Below are 15,641 nucleotides of genomic sequence, written 5' to 3' on the forward strand. Positions count from 1 at the left end.
AGAACTGCCAGACAAGAAGCAGCTCCACCATCAGGACATCTACCTTTTCCAACATCTTCCTAAGGAGACTATGTGTAAACCATCTTGCACAGCAGTTCTCTGTCTTTGGAAAGGAAGAGAAGAAAGGAACCACACACAACTGTCCCCTTCCTCCACTAGTGTCCAATTTGCATCCTACTGGCATTGAACTGGTAACGCAAGCATTGATAAATAAAACACTCAGCTTCCAGTCTGAGTGGTTTTTACAGGTTTACAAAATCATAGCAATCCTACAATAGCAGCCAACATTTTAATTTGGTACTGATTGCAATTTAGGCACTAGTTCTCAATTATGCTGGCAGCTAAGTGGGAATGCATGTGTACATGGGTTTTTATTGGGAATACTGCTACCACTTTGTGTTGCTATCACCTTTTACTGTCTTAGATCCCTTGTGGTCATCAGATAAAGGTAAAGTGAAGTTCCTACAAGCAATTTGTTAACATAGTGCCAGTGCAAACATACCTGTGGCTTTGATGTACAAAGAAACATGAAAAAATATAGACATACCTGGTCCAATGCAGAACGATGCAATGATTGCAAGGATACAAAATATACTGAGGTAAGGAAGCCAATGAACAGTTTTCTGGGTAGATAAAAGACATTCATGGTAAGTATATTGTACATACCAATATTAAAAAAATCACAGATAATAGATAGTGGTTTGCACGATTCTTTCTCTATTTCAGAATTTAGTCTAGGATTACTTCAGAAAAAATCACAGTATTTCTGTAGAACTGTATTAGATGACTTGTATTAAAGGCCTTTGTCTCTGTGGACTCCCTGTAGAGAAACACTAGACAAGCTCTTGCACCACAGAAGTCACAACTCTGGAAGTTTACAACTTCTTGTGCTAAAGTTCAGGCCATCCTGGAAAAGAGTTTTTCTTTCCATTGAACAGCTTCAGTGCCTCCATCCTCCTCACGTATTTCAGCCATGTTTAAAAAGGGCAACTATGAGGGCCCATAGAGCTTCAAAGTTCCCCAGTTAAAGGCTGGGCTGAAGTCTAGACACGACAGGCTGCCTTTCGGTAGGACAGCTGTATCTGAACCTTAGCAAAGCACGTGAAAGCCACAGTCCGGGGATTTTAGCCATAATCTGATTTTGCAGACAAGGAGGGCCACATGTGCAAACAACAGGTACAGGGAAAAGAGAACAAACTGTAAATGGTTCTTTAATGGAATTGTCAATGGAATAATTTTGGAGTTCTCCTTGGAACTCAGATCCAAGGTCTCTAAAGGCACTGAGAGAGAAGGTGCAAAACCAGAACAGATAAAACTTCCCCTGAGATCAAGCCTATTTGTACCCTGGGTCCTTTGTTCAAAGCAATACCTGATCTCTCATACTTAACAGATTGACACACTTCTGAAAGGAACTAAAACTGGAAGGCACTGAAACTTCAGAGACTTACAATAGCTGAAGGTCCTCATGGGTCAGACTGGGCTTTAAAAGATTTGGAAGAGAATTTTTTACTGTTTACTTGCAATAACATCTCTCTTCTGGAGAACTGTCTTATCGTTGTTGTGACAGGTATGTGAAGTAAAGCTTTATTGTGCTGTACATGCAGGTAAGTCAAATAAAACTGTGCAATGGTGTGGCATATACCTGCTAGTCAAACTGACTTACTGACTCTCTTCAACCAAGGAACAAGATTTGAAAGTCAAATGAATGGCAAGACACAGGAATCAACAACAGCAGAAAAACAACTTGATGAAAGACCACCCAAAACCATGCCATTGCAGACTGCCAGTTTTACTTCTCAAAAGCCCTCAGGAACAGAAAGAAACTGCATCATTATGAAAATGGAAGCTAAACAAGGAAAAATGGCTCAGGGCCAGTATTTAGATTGGTTTAATAATCCTCCTCCGATCATTTGAAATAGCTGGAGAACTGACTGCTAATAACATCTGAGAACTTAAGTGCAGATGTTCTGCAAAGGCTAAGTCTTGATATTTTCAATAAAATATCAGAAATGTAACTTGAAAGAAACAGCAAACATGGGAATTTTTCACTACAGGAAAAAAAATTCCAAGCCTAAGAATAAGAATGACACATAAAGTACAAAAGAAATCTCAAAAAGACTGCATTACAAACAAAGATAAAACCACGGACTATGGGTAAACTCTTTACCCAACTATGGGTAAAATTGTCTTCATAATAGTTCATGATATGCATGAATCTTTGAATTAAGGAGACTGAATGTGACAAAGCCCCTTTGGCTTTTTAATGCAAAAGCTGCTATGGCTAACCATAGTCCATTGAAACCAACAGATTCACAAAGAAACAGAAGAGACCTTCAAATCCTTATGTCAAACTGATTAAAAGGACTGGCTTATGTAGGAATTCCGAGGCAAACAGGTATCGAGCACCTGGTGTTTAAAATAGGCAAAAGAGAGAGTAAAAATATGTAGTGACTGTAGCGTTACCTGTAAAGTCAGAGAGACGGTAAGTACTGCGAAGAAGACAACCATCAACCCAAAACCCCCAATGAGAAGAGGCCTGCGTCCCAGCCGTTCAATAACTAAGCCCTGGAAAACAAAAAGTGGCATTTGACTTTCTTGACAAAGCACTGAAAAACTCAGACCATGTAATATGTTCTCCTAGTAAATGTAAGCACCAAAAATAAAACCATGAGCGTTGATTTTGTACTATTCATCAGCTATGATGTTTGTAATTGTGTTCACAGTTATGTTTATATAATTCAACCTCTTTGCAAAAACAAGTCAGCATAGCATCCTTATTTAAAACCACTGAAAAAAGTGGGAAACCATCAAAACCAGTATTTGTTAATAGTCTTACACCTGGATTTCCTCCTACAGAACAAATACGATAATATTGATAAGAAAAATGCGCAACTGTTAATGTTTAATACTGTTAGCACGGTAGATTTCAAAGTTACTACTACGTTAAACTTCTTCCACAACAATTTAATAGTAAAATAAGGATTTTTTAGGGGAGAAATAACTCTACATTGGTTGAACTGCTTACAAATTTGCACCAAATGCCTATAATAATGTTCTTAAAATATGTAATTTTAAAATGTCAAACAGTTCAAACATTCTGACTATTTCTTAATTTCAACATCTCTGAATTTAAGCTTAAAAGGCTTAAAATTTAAGCTTAAAAACTTTTTAGCATAGATTAAATAAATTTTTATTAATCTAAAATTTATTTTTAATTTCTTTTTTGTCCAAACACAGAAAAAACATTTAGTCATGATCTAGGATAATTAATGTAATTGGAATAGCCAGATAAAACAAATCCATCCATCAGAAAACTTTGCTCAGACAAGGGATTGTAACTGATACTTGTGCACTCACACACATTTTGAATTTATATTTAACACCTGAAGATAAATCAACTTCATTAAAAGCAATCACAAAATCTGAATACTTATCTCCTAGAGCAGAACACAATGAAGAGATTCTTGAAAAGCTGTAACATGGAACTGTGTTTTCTTTGCTAGTCTGACTCATTAAAATAAACTAATATATATATTTTAGGTCATAAGATCTAATCTACTATTCCTGTTGATAATTACTGTAATTGCTAATTACAACTGGCTTTCTTATGAGAAGGATAAAACAATTTCATGAAGCCTGAAATGTATCGCTTCAAATAACCTGAAGTCAGCATCACACAACTGTTTGCCACATCGTTATTTACTGGACACTGAAATCCCCCTTTCACACCTCCCTCAACCAAAAGATAAAATGAGCCACTAAAATGAGATCTGGAGCAATACCCTTAATTCTGGGAGACGATGCACACCGTCCCACTGTAAGCATCTAGAAGAAATGTGTTAAAGGAAAGTACAAAGTCACTCAGGGAAGAAACGCCTTGAATGTCAAGCACTTCTCCCACAGCATCAGGTTCACCAGCAGATTTTAGCACAGGCTTCAAAACACACTAACCCTGCACCCTGCTGAGCTGAACTTCCACACCGGAGATGTACACCATGACGCTGCAGAACATGGAAAGCAGCTCTGGGGCGAGCTTTAGCATTCTTTATTTCTTTAAATGAGGAAATATATTCATTTTGACAATTTCCACAGCTTCCATAATAGAATTTATTTCAGAGCCATGTTTAAAATAGACCTGCACTGATGTTATTAACATCTCACATTGTGCTCACGGGGTCCAAATGTTCCAAAACTGCAACTGCTGCACTGTCAAAACCTCTACAAGATGCCAAGTATTTTCCACTATGATTAATGAATCCATCTTGCAAACACATGTGGCCACACATACACTTAACCAAGAGACTTTTTTTTATGGCTATGAGGGAGGAAAAGTTATCTGATGGGTCCGTAAGAAGATGGAGACTTCTGCAATAGATGCTTCACATGTAATTTGATATGAATTACACGTTCAGCAATAGATGCTCTTCACGTAATTTGACATGCCAGGGAATTTCTCTTATTTTTCTATTTTTTCCCTATTTTTTCAATTCTAGATTGGTGGTCATGATTAAACAATCTTGGTGTTACACCAGCTGGTGGGTTTTGTATAAAAACAGGGTAAGGCATGAATGTTTCTCTTAGAGGGAAGAAAGTTCATAGCTGGCTCTCATACAGAGCAAAACATGGGAAAAAAGTGCTAGATGGTTTCTGGTCGTAAAGCTCAAAGAAAAGCAAACCCTGGTAAGGGAGGACAGTTTGGACTAAGGTCTCCAAAAAGGTGTCTATATGCACTTGTGCCTACTTGCATTGAGAATAAGTAGTCTGGACATATTTGGGCAAATTTAGGTGTGCTGGTGAGGAACTCCCAGTTTTAACTGAGAGCAGCCAAGCACAGATACAGTTACAGCAGATCTGCAGGCTCCATATCCTTTTTACAGAAAAGAATAATAGTTTCTAATACATTTAAATTCTTTTTTATTCAGAGACAATTCAGGAAGAAATAAAGCAAATCCATATGCAGTCATTCTTTTCCCTGAGCTGATGCCAGGTTTCCCAAGCATTCATCATTGCTATTTATTTAATACAGTAGCAATGAGGAACTTGAATGCTTCAGCTTCTGGGCGCTCCCTGCAGTTTCTGCCCCAAAGAATTTACAATTACAATTCTTGGTGACATTTCTTGTGATTTATGGAATGGACCAACTTTGTTCACTGGAAAAAATAAGCAGCAATTTTGTCCTTATTCATAGGGACGCTGTGATGTACCAGAATTGCTGGGAATTGTGCAATCATTTCCAAAGCTGATATGAAGTTATCATATCACTGACAACACTAATAAACCTAGGAAATACAGACTCAGAAGGCTCCCCAATTAGACATGATTAACTTGCATAGTTATGGCAAGAGAAATGCTTACTTCCATTTTAAAGCTAAGGACACCTCTAATTTGTTCAAATGCATGACCTACCTCTTGTATCACCAGCTCCAACCCAACAAAACACATCTGCTTATGGCACAGATTCAAACGAGGCACACCAGTCTCTGCTGAAATAGGGTACTACACAGAATCAAGCTCATGAAAAGCCAAGCACAACAATCAAAACCATGCTCCCTACCTGGTTATAAATTATAAAGCTGTGGTCTTGGGAAAGGCAGCATGTGTGCTTGGAAACACATGGGTCTGTGGCTTTGCTGGTCAGGAGGCAATGCAGAAGCATCCCAGGGCCCATTGGCAGATCAAAGTTGTTCAACTGGGAGCCAATCCACAACAGAAAAGCCTCTCAGGAGGCACCACCTTTCATCAAGACCAAAAGCGTTTTTTGAATTGTTTAAGCGCTTCAACAGCCAGTCCATCAAGCTGTTTAGGTCTACAGTATTTCGAACTAAAATTTGATTTATTTTTGAGGATTTCTTAAGAAAACTTATGACAATACATCAGTACCTCAAATTTCTCTGCTGAATTGTTTGTTCCCCTTTTCTTGATGGGAAAAAAAAAGCTCAGATAAACTCTGAAGTTTCAGCAAACACTTGAAAAGAAAGTTCTAACATGTCTTCTAACGTAATGGCAAGTTTCCCTGGTGAAAAAAATGCTGGTTTTGAGGTTATAAACAGACAATTTCATTTTTAGTTATGATTATACAAATCCAAAACTTGTTAACTTGCAAAACCCGCTCAGATGCTTATAACTCATAAGAAGTGGAAGATGATTCACCAGTTTTCAAGTATTTATAGATCTGAATGCTCCACTGCTGTGTGCTGGTAACTGTTACCTATTGAAGACCTGTAACAAGTCAAAATATACTATATGGGAGAGTAAAAGAAATAACAAGAAATTCAGTATATGCTCAAGTACCATCAAAAAGAAAATCTTACAACTGTTTTCTGTGATAGCACACTGAGTTATTTGCCAAATTATGTGGGCTGATAATTATTTATGTGTGATCATAAACATTCATTTGTAAAAGCCTATACCCAGTCATGGTAATTAACACAGCTGAAATTACTGAAAATGTGTAAAAAAAAAATTGCAACCAAAATTCTCCCATCACAATCGTTTGGTGATAATAAGGCAACTGATATGCAAACTAAGTTAACAATTCACACAACTTACTTTTGTCTGGCAGGAAACACTTGTGAATAAAGTTAAAAAAGCAAATGTCAGTCTTTTCACTTGAGTCAGCCACAGATACCCGGGCTGACATAACGAAAGCACAGTGCATTAAAAAAGGTCAGACAAGCTTCTCTGGATAAAATGAATGTGTAAGCGAGTTCCACAGCCCAAATGGGAGGTCACAGAATACTACTCCCTACTAATTTCCTGGCCCTAAATTATACTAAGAAAATCCTATTAGATTTTCTTGATGTCTCAGCTCTGTAAAGAAGTTTGATCTATATGCTAACATCAACAGTAGCCACACTTTTTTTCTCATGTATTTTGGATATAGGTCTGAATAAGACTGTACGTCTAGACTCAGACTTAATGTGACAAGCTAACTCTGTGTTATTTCCATTTTAAATAGGATGATTAAAATGGATAGTCACATTTATATTGCTGTCAGGTGTATTTATGACACATTATGTGTAGTATCTTGCATCTGGGAAAAGGAGAGGAACAGAAGACTGGACTGAGGGTTACAAATTGTTTTTTGATTCATATTTTTATGTATATCCATTTACCTACTGTATGAATTATACAGTTGTAAAAGAAACAGGTTGTTTTATTTACATACCTAAATTGGAATTTAGATGCCTAGCACCAAGTTTGACCACATAAGCACAAGCTTTAAATAAATCTGTGCCTACCCTGGCTCTCACATCAGTTTGCCTGTATCTGTGTTAATTCCATGACAGGATAAGATCCTACACATCTTCTGTAGTTACCAGGCTAGGGATTACTATCAGCAAAGGGTGGAACCGATTGCTATGTTTCTAAGCTCGGTGTGAACTATTCTGCAGTAAAGCATCCTTAGTCAGCTTCACTTGGCAGTGAAGTTTTCCATTCACAAAAGAGGGTCTCCTCTTGCCTCAATGCCTGATGGACCAGCATGACCAAGACAGAGCCCATGCAGGGATTCCCTCTAGTTGGCTGCTTTCACTTCAGCAGTGCCCGGGAACAGCCCTTAGGGCAGCACCAAAAAACCCCATTATCTTATTCCTATTATGTCCCTGTAGTAAATTGTAGATATTTTTGAAGCAAAGCTCCTTCTGTTGATGATTTATTTGTTAAAAGCATTAAGTTTTGTCTTGCATCAGGTTCATGTTATAAAAGCTAGACTAGATCTTGACCTTGATCTGTCACAGATTACCATGGTTGGTGCTTTATTTTCTAATGATGGTATTTGAATGCCCTGATGCAGACCATCTTGAATAGATTGGGGAAAAAAAAAACAACCTACTCAAACCCAGTTTTTTTTTTAATAGTCAAAAGCAGGAGATACGTCTTTAAAACTTTCAATTTCTGAACATATCCTGCAGAAGGATTTGTACTACATAAATGCAGTCTCTAACCCACTGTATCTTGGGTCTTAGGAGTGGTGTTGTAAGGTAGACCTTCATAAGGAGACTTTTTCTCCTGGAAGGCACTACATGGTTACTTCAACACGGGTAATCTTTGTCTATCCAAGAGTCCAAGTGTAATAAAATGATTAAGAAGGAATAATGTTTTTATCTAAAAACGATCCCATTAACCACTTGTGGATTAAGTTAGCATGTGTTAACACAGTCACACTCTGCGATTCACCCTGCAGTGAAAATGTGCCCACATACACTCTGACCGTTGACAAATACCACGGTCTGGGAAGCTGCTTGGTCAGTATCTCTTTTTTGTACTGCTGATTCTTTCTGATTTCATTTTGCCCAATATAGTGACATAAATCAGTATTTTTCCACTTACAAATTTGCTCCATAAAGATTGCACACATTTACATTTGAGATCTGAAATGAGGATGAATTTGTGACTAGGGAGTAATTAGTGACTCCCTGCATCTAAAAGAATTCAGTATCTTATATTCCAAATGAATCACCGAGTATTTTTTTGGATTTCACTTATTAGACACTTAGCATTGCTTTTGTAGGACTGAGCAAAACATATGTAAATCATCTAAAAATTCATGCAACTGAAATTTTATATTGGCCAAACAAATTAGTGTGGTAGGCAATTTTGGAAGCCAACTGTTTGCTCATGTAGGCAACTATTTATGGCATCTTAAAATTGTAGATGATGAGCTGCATAAATATTTCTCTTGGATAAAATTAATGGTCTTTGGTGCCAGGTAACTTTTTCCCTCCCAAAATATACAGTAGCATATTGACTAAAGACTATTTTTTCACCTCACAATTTATTAGCTAAAATGAGGCTTTCATGATGATGATTAATGAAAATCCCAGAAATCTTGTGAGTCGATGGCAATATCTGAGAGCACTGGATCTGGGCAGATGGAGCACCTATCTTCTGTTACTCAAGGAGAAGGAAGACAAGGTCTGGCTTTCACCCCCCCCAAAACATTAGGATGAATTATTAACCGATCAAACAGTCTGACAGCAGCTAGAGGAGAGTAAGGTGATATGAACAGTCAAAACAGATTTGCTCAGTGCAGATCGGTGCGATTTCTTTCACTGTTGGAGAGGAAGCTGAGTTGATAGATAGAAAATGAAAAACATGATAGATTTTGACTCCAGTAAGCCTTTTGACACAGTTCCACATGACATTTTGTATTTGTGCATACGACTTTTTCGTTCCCAAAGTGCAGTACTGGGTACCTTTCCTTGCTGAATTTCATCTTACCAGTTTCAGGCCACATGTCTGATTTCTTATAATCTTCCATCATTCTTGCAAATACTTTTGAGTTTCTCCCTTTGGAGACTTTGGATGACATAGTCGATTATAAAAGGCTCTTTGTTACCTCTCTCATATTATTAATGGATATTTTTAGGATTAATTGACCCAGGGAAAACCACCACAGAATCTCACTTGATATTTCTTTGTATGACAGTGAAGTGTTGATTGCTACTCACTAAGAATAATTTTGCAGTTAGCTGAGCATCCACACTGTTATCATTTCATCCAGCCCACACCTACTGTATCTTGTATTCTCTAATCTCAACATGAGGGACTTTTTCATACAATATGTAGTTAAACTGTGAAATTCACTGCTTTAGGATTCTGTGGGTTGTAAAAACATATGAAAGTTGAAAAGTAACTAGAGAAATTCAAAGAAAAAATTCTGTCAAGGCTATTGAAGACCAAGTACCTTCTAATTCTGGTACTCCTTGAGCAACAGCTTGTCAGGGTGAGGGGAGCAAAAGGGGAAAATGCCATGTTTGCCCCATTCTTGCACTCTTCTCTACTTACAGCCTATTGGGTATTATGCGTAGATGAAGGCTGATTCTGACCTAGTGCGAACTATGTCACATGGGACTGCATTAAAAGTCTTACTAAAAATCAGATTATAGCAAAAATTCCTAAGAACCCTCGAGCTGAAAGTATTTGTCACCCCATTTTTTCCACTTGCTACAACTGGCTGTCACTGCAACTTATTTCATTCTGTTCTGACCCCAGTGGAGCCACAGAGTTTCAATGGCGATATTTTGCATTACCCTTTGGATACCACAGAGGAAATGTTTAGGCATGAGGACACTTACTGAAGTGTCTGGAGTACCCTTGTTTTAAGATATGCCATGCCCTAAGCAGGGAATCCCTTCTTGTGTGTTAGGATCTATCAACATTAAAAGACACAGAACAAGTCTACGAGCCCTTTCTCATGACATCCCAAAGCACAATAACATCATCTCATCTAAGAAAGCTGGCTTCCTCGACTTCTGTGTGATACTGCAAAGGATTTCCTATATTCTTTTGTGGTCTACTACCAAATTATGTTTTAACTCATTCCAGGCTTCACACGGCTTGCCTCTGTCACAGGCTTTGGAAGGCACATTAGTAACACCTTGATGCATCACCTTATGGGAAATGCTTAAGGCATAATCTTCTCAATATAGTCATAGCTAGTCTCTTTGTGTGAACATTATATAAAGACCAAATGTGGTGCCACAGATGGCAAAATTAGATGTGGGATGCTTAATTTGAATAACATTCCCTTTTGTTCTATGCTGGTTTCATGGAGGGGGGAGAAGAATCTTTTCACCTACTTACTTCTGTCTCCCTTTCCATTCAGCCTGTTGCCTTGTCAAAGAAAGGCACTGGCAAATCTTTCTTTCTGTCCACTAAGAGTAAGACAACAACTAAATTAAATTAACCTCAATTAATAAAAATTACAAAAAAGCCACAGTAACCAGTCTTACTAAAGAATAACTAAGTTTGTGGAGTCCCCTTACTGTAGAATTTAAAGAACAGACTTCTAATAAACACATATTTGCCAGGAAATTATTTAGGTATATTCCATCCTGCTTCAAAGCACAGCATCAGGTTAGATAACTTACTGCTGCGACATGTCTATGAGGAAGAAATCTATTCAGTATTTCATTCCAGAGATACCAAAATTCTTCAGAAGCAAACTGAAATTAATGGGCTCTCTCATTAAAAAGTAGTTTGTCTAGCCAGTCCTCTAAACTGAATCTGCGTTCAGTACAATGGGTGGAGAAGTCTACAATTAACTGAAAAACATACATAACGTTTATATCATCTCCCCAGAGAGAAGCCAGGGCACTAAGTATGCAATGCTACAGCACAGGTATTTCATGAAGGAAACTAGGAAGTGATGGTGTAAGCAGGAGTTGCAGCCAAATTATATAAATGACAGGAAAATTATGATGCATGTGTTTCTTTTTTCAATGTCTTGTTTATGTGGCTTTCACTCGAGAGGAAGAGGGATGCAGCTGTAGGCAAAGCACGCTACTAGCAGTCACATCAAGTGATCTGAGGCAACAGAGAGCTATAAAAAGGATGGAATGTTGTTAGCCTTTCCTCAAGGACCACATCAACATTATTACTATTATGCTGCTGCTCCCAGGAGACACATTAAAGGGAAACTTTCAAAGTTTGAATGATATTTTATCTCCTAAATATTAGTTTGCTTCTCTGTGAAATATATTTATTTCAGTCTTTTCCTTTAGCATTCATATGGGGCTCATCAATGGATGAACCTCAAGTATTCTTACTGAGGCACAGAGTCTCACGACCACGTAACACATGCACAATGATTGGAGATGGTACACGACTTCTTTGTGGTCCTCTCCAATAGCTATTTCATTTACAAGGACAAAAACTCTACTTCTATTACTGAGAGAATCTACTGAAATCCTGGAATTTATTGTTAGTAAAATCTGGTTTCTGCTAGCAAGCACAACATATAAAAAAATACCAGGAAAATTAAGTTCTCCCCTTGCTTTCTCCTGCTTCTTCCCTTCTTCTGTCTGAGTAGTACATAAGACATATGCACCTGACTTAATATTTAACTCTGCCAAATAGATTTAGAAAAAAAAAAGGGGGGGGGCAAAAAGAGCAGCTGAGACGTTGGGAGTGGGATGACCCATCCTTAGTTCTAGGCATGAAAAAAATTTAGAGGAAGCTACCTGTAGAAATGAGAAGCTGCAAAACCTTCAATTGAAAAACCAAATTCATGTTGTTGCTCCTTTAAACAGCAACAATGAAACATTTATGAAGATTATGGAAATAAAACTAAGGCTACAAAGCAGCATTTCTCTTCAACTGAAAGAGCAAATTTGAAGGGAGCAGAGATATCAATACATCAGCATTTCCAGAGGCACAGCAAGTAGCTTAAACAGAAGAAGTATTAAAAACACTCCTCTTGGGCATAAAAAGAGTTACCACACATATCAGGAACCAAAGCAGACACATCCACCTCATTATCTATGAACAGCGAGCTCTGAATAAGCCCCACAAACTCATAGCACAGAAGGAACTGAAAAGATGACAGACCCTATTTATAGAATGGCTTTAATATCATGGAATCATCTCCATGTAATTTTCATCTGTTTCCACAAAAGGGAGGTGTATTCTTCACTTACATCACTGGCAGAATTATCATTATTATTTTTACATGTATCTTAAACAAAGAAGCATTTCTGCAGTATCACAAAGAAGAAACTGTAAGAGGTAGGGATTTCCATACTTCACTATTTCCACCTATTAAAAAGAATGTCCCTTTAATTAAAGACAAAAAATAAGATGGTTTACCCAAAAATAGATTTGTGGAAATTTACAAAGATCAGAAGAAGATCTTTGTGACCTTTGAGAGTCCTTATGTCCTAGACTATAACAAAATATACTTGATAGCTGGATTTAGTTTAGCATTTTATAGGTCATAAGCAGTTGCTCTGCCACTGGAAAGGATTTTTTTCGCCAAAACCATTCTTCTGACATTTAAAAATGCTTGTCTGGTGTGTCCAGTATTGTGCAAATAGAGTTGGTATAGAATATAGGAAGATAAGGAAAAATTCTAACAAAGAAGAAAGAGTATTTACTTGTTTGCAACTTTCCATTCCAAAGACTTCTCCCATTGTTTCTTATTTATTGCAGTGCAAACAGAAATGTATTTCCTTTAGCAATTAGTGGTGTATTCACCTACTAAAACTTTCAGGTTTAGTTAGCTCATTTAATGTATATTTTTCTTCTTAGTCAACTTTTCCATTGTGAAATTGGAAAGAAAAAAATGTGCATGGATAATTTTTTCTATTAACATCTTCCTCTATGTTCAATGCACAGCAAAGGTACATGACCTACTCAGGAGCTCACGTGTTATGAAAGGATGCCTGCTTGCCCTCACTGAATGAGACAGCAGGATTTAACACAACATGGGACAACCTTATTCTAGCATGCTGGCTTGCTTTTCCAACAAGCTGGGTTACAAACATTTACTCCCATATTTTTAAATGGCTGAAGAATTTTCCTTGCTGTTCGAAGCTGCTATAGAAAATGTGTCATTAAAACATGCCCACTAAGACATATGGCTATTTCTGTGAGCCACACTGAACACACGTAGCTGTACTATGCCTGAGCTTTCTCCAGCAATACTGCCTGCTTCCCAGCCGGCACACGAGAAGACTCTGAGATGTGAATAAACTGCTACCAGGTAAAGTCGTTCTACCAGGTGAAATCATTTATGAGTTATCACTTAATATACTTCGGGCCTTGCTGTTCCTGCCTTCTTCCTCTTCACTCATACAAAGCACCTCAGGATATATCAACTTTTTATGCTCCTTTTATGCAACTAAAACTAGAGAGCATCTTCTTAAAAAAAGTCCCAAGCCACAAAAGTGGTCTTAGGATTAAACCTAGAAATAATATTTTCAATTGCTCTATCAATCATTACACTTAATCCTCAATATACTAGTGTGTTTATATTTTAACCTGTATAAGGAAATAAAATCAGTCATTTAAATATCAAGCATGTTAATGGATTTTTATAACCATACTTACAGAAAAAACAGCAGCCACAGTCTCAACAGCACCAGTACTTAGAGTAACATAGGGGATTGTTTCGTGATTGATCCCAGCTTCATTAAAGATGTTGTTTGTGTAGTACCAAATCTGTATCAAAGAAGAAAATGAGTTATTAATCATTATGGCTTGAACTACAATGTATCAGTATTCAATTCAAGCATGTGATCTGCCAGAGACCAGACTTGTTAAAACACTGAGCACTCCCGAATGACCAAAGGCTGGGACAACGAATGAAGGGAAGGTGCAAATTTCAGGTGGATTAGTCACAACACTGCTGTACTTCTGCTTGCAGACCCAGGCAGAATTACAAGCAGCTTTAACTCAATTTAGCTTAATTCACTTTAGGAGTAAATCAAAGAAACTCACTTTAAGCTTGAACAAGAGGATACAAATAGGTTTTGTGTGGCTGAGCCACACTGCTTAAAAAGCAGGTTTCGGTGGCTTTATGGAATACTTCAATGGCACGTAACAACAGAGGAGAGAACAGGAAAGAGATGCTGAGAGGCACTGCAGAAACTGCTCCTTTTTGGACAGAAGGCGTGAGATTTATCTCACTTTAACCTCACTACAGCGTGCACATCTGCAGTCAAGCCATCACCCTAATCTCTATTATCAACAGAAAGAAAAGATACTTTCAGAGGGAGAGTTGCTTGGTGAAAAGTAAAGAGCTGCTTTTAGGTTGAAATGAATCATAGGCTAGAAGGAGCTGTCACTAATGGACAGAAACACAGGGAGCACAGGTTACTAGCTTAGAGGAAGTCATTCATGTTTGGTCAGTAAAACCACATCCAGTGGTGACAATATCCAGACAGAGAATATATAGTGGTAATACGCTAAAATAACAAGCCTGGTAAGTATCAGAGCCCCATTCACATCACAAATGAAGTCTGAAAAACATATAATATTTACGCTGGACTCAAGGTAAGAACTAGCCAAAGATTTTGGCTTGCCAAAAGCATGCAACAAGGAGAGACTGCCTTGCAGAGAGAAAAGATAACTGATTTACTAGAGAAGATGAAAAACAATTGAAACAACAGATTATCAGAAGAAAATAAAGTTCTAAACCACAGCTGACTACCTGTGACAACAAAACTGAAAGCCAGAGATAACAGTGGCACTAAATATAAAAGTAGCAGTGATATGTTTTTCCATATGCTGTCCATGTGACAAGCCCTAACAGGGCAAGCACTGCTAAAGAAAAGGCTTATCTGATGAATGGAAGCGTTTTGATCATATGAGGAAAACCCTGCTGCCTGCCAGCGTATTATGCACATGCTACATCTGTTCATCAAGCTACTAACTCAGGAGCTTTGTAAAAAAAAAAAAAAGTAATTCTAAATGGCCAACTAGCCCTTCAGCAAAAGCTGCTTGTCCCAGACCAAAGAAGAAAATCCAACTCATCTTACATAAAACAGAAGTCAAATAAAATACGGAGGACTAAAAAGCCACCTGTATCACCTTACAGATAAAGGGAAGCTGACTGAAGACTTTCATGCCTACTGCTGGCACACCAGCTCTCACCAGAATAGATGCAGTGACAATAAGTGATAGCAGCAAACTTCTCCATATGAAGTAATCTGCCTTCATGTAGGTGTTAACTGTGCATTTCATTGGCCCGCTGATACAGAGCACAGACTGAAGCAAAACCAAGGATCAGCTCCCAATTCCCTCTGAAATGTTTATGCCCACTGATAAATTTTTTGGGACTCAGTACTCTGACAACCTATTCACTTCCCATACCCCTATGCAGTATATAATGAAAACAAGGTAACACCTAACCATGA

The 15,641-nt window shown here is 37.8% G+C and overlaps 1 protein-coding gene across 1 annotated transcript in view; it reads right to left on the reverse strand.

The window, feature by feature from the left end:
• SLC2A9 (solute carrier family 2 member 9) overlaps window positions 1–15,641 on the reverse strand; it is a 109,604-nt gene that overhangs the window by 41,729 nt on the left and 52,234 nt on the right. Inside the window, exons 8-10 of the mRNA XM_075499175.1 lie at window positions 13,834–13,944; window positions 2,464–2,565; window positions 548–623 (exon numbers count right to left, since the gene is read on the reverse strand). Coding sequence (XP_075355290.1) covers window positions 548–623; window positions 2,464–2,565; window positions 13,834–13,944 — 289 coding nt within the window. The remainder of the gene's footprint in view (window positions 1–547; window positions 624–2,463; window positions 2,566–13,833; window positions 13,945–15,641) is intronic.

The sequence above is a fragment of the Mycteria americana genome, chromosome 4 (assembly GCF_035582795.1).
Source record: "Mycteria americana isolate JAX WOST 10 ecotype Jacksonville Zoo and Gardens chromosome 4, USCA_MyAme_1.0, whole genome shotgun sequence".
Lineage (NCBI taxonomy): Eukaryota > Metazoa > Chordata > Aves > Ciconiiformes > Ciconiidae > Mycteria > Mycteria americana.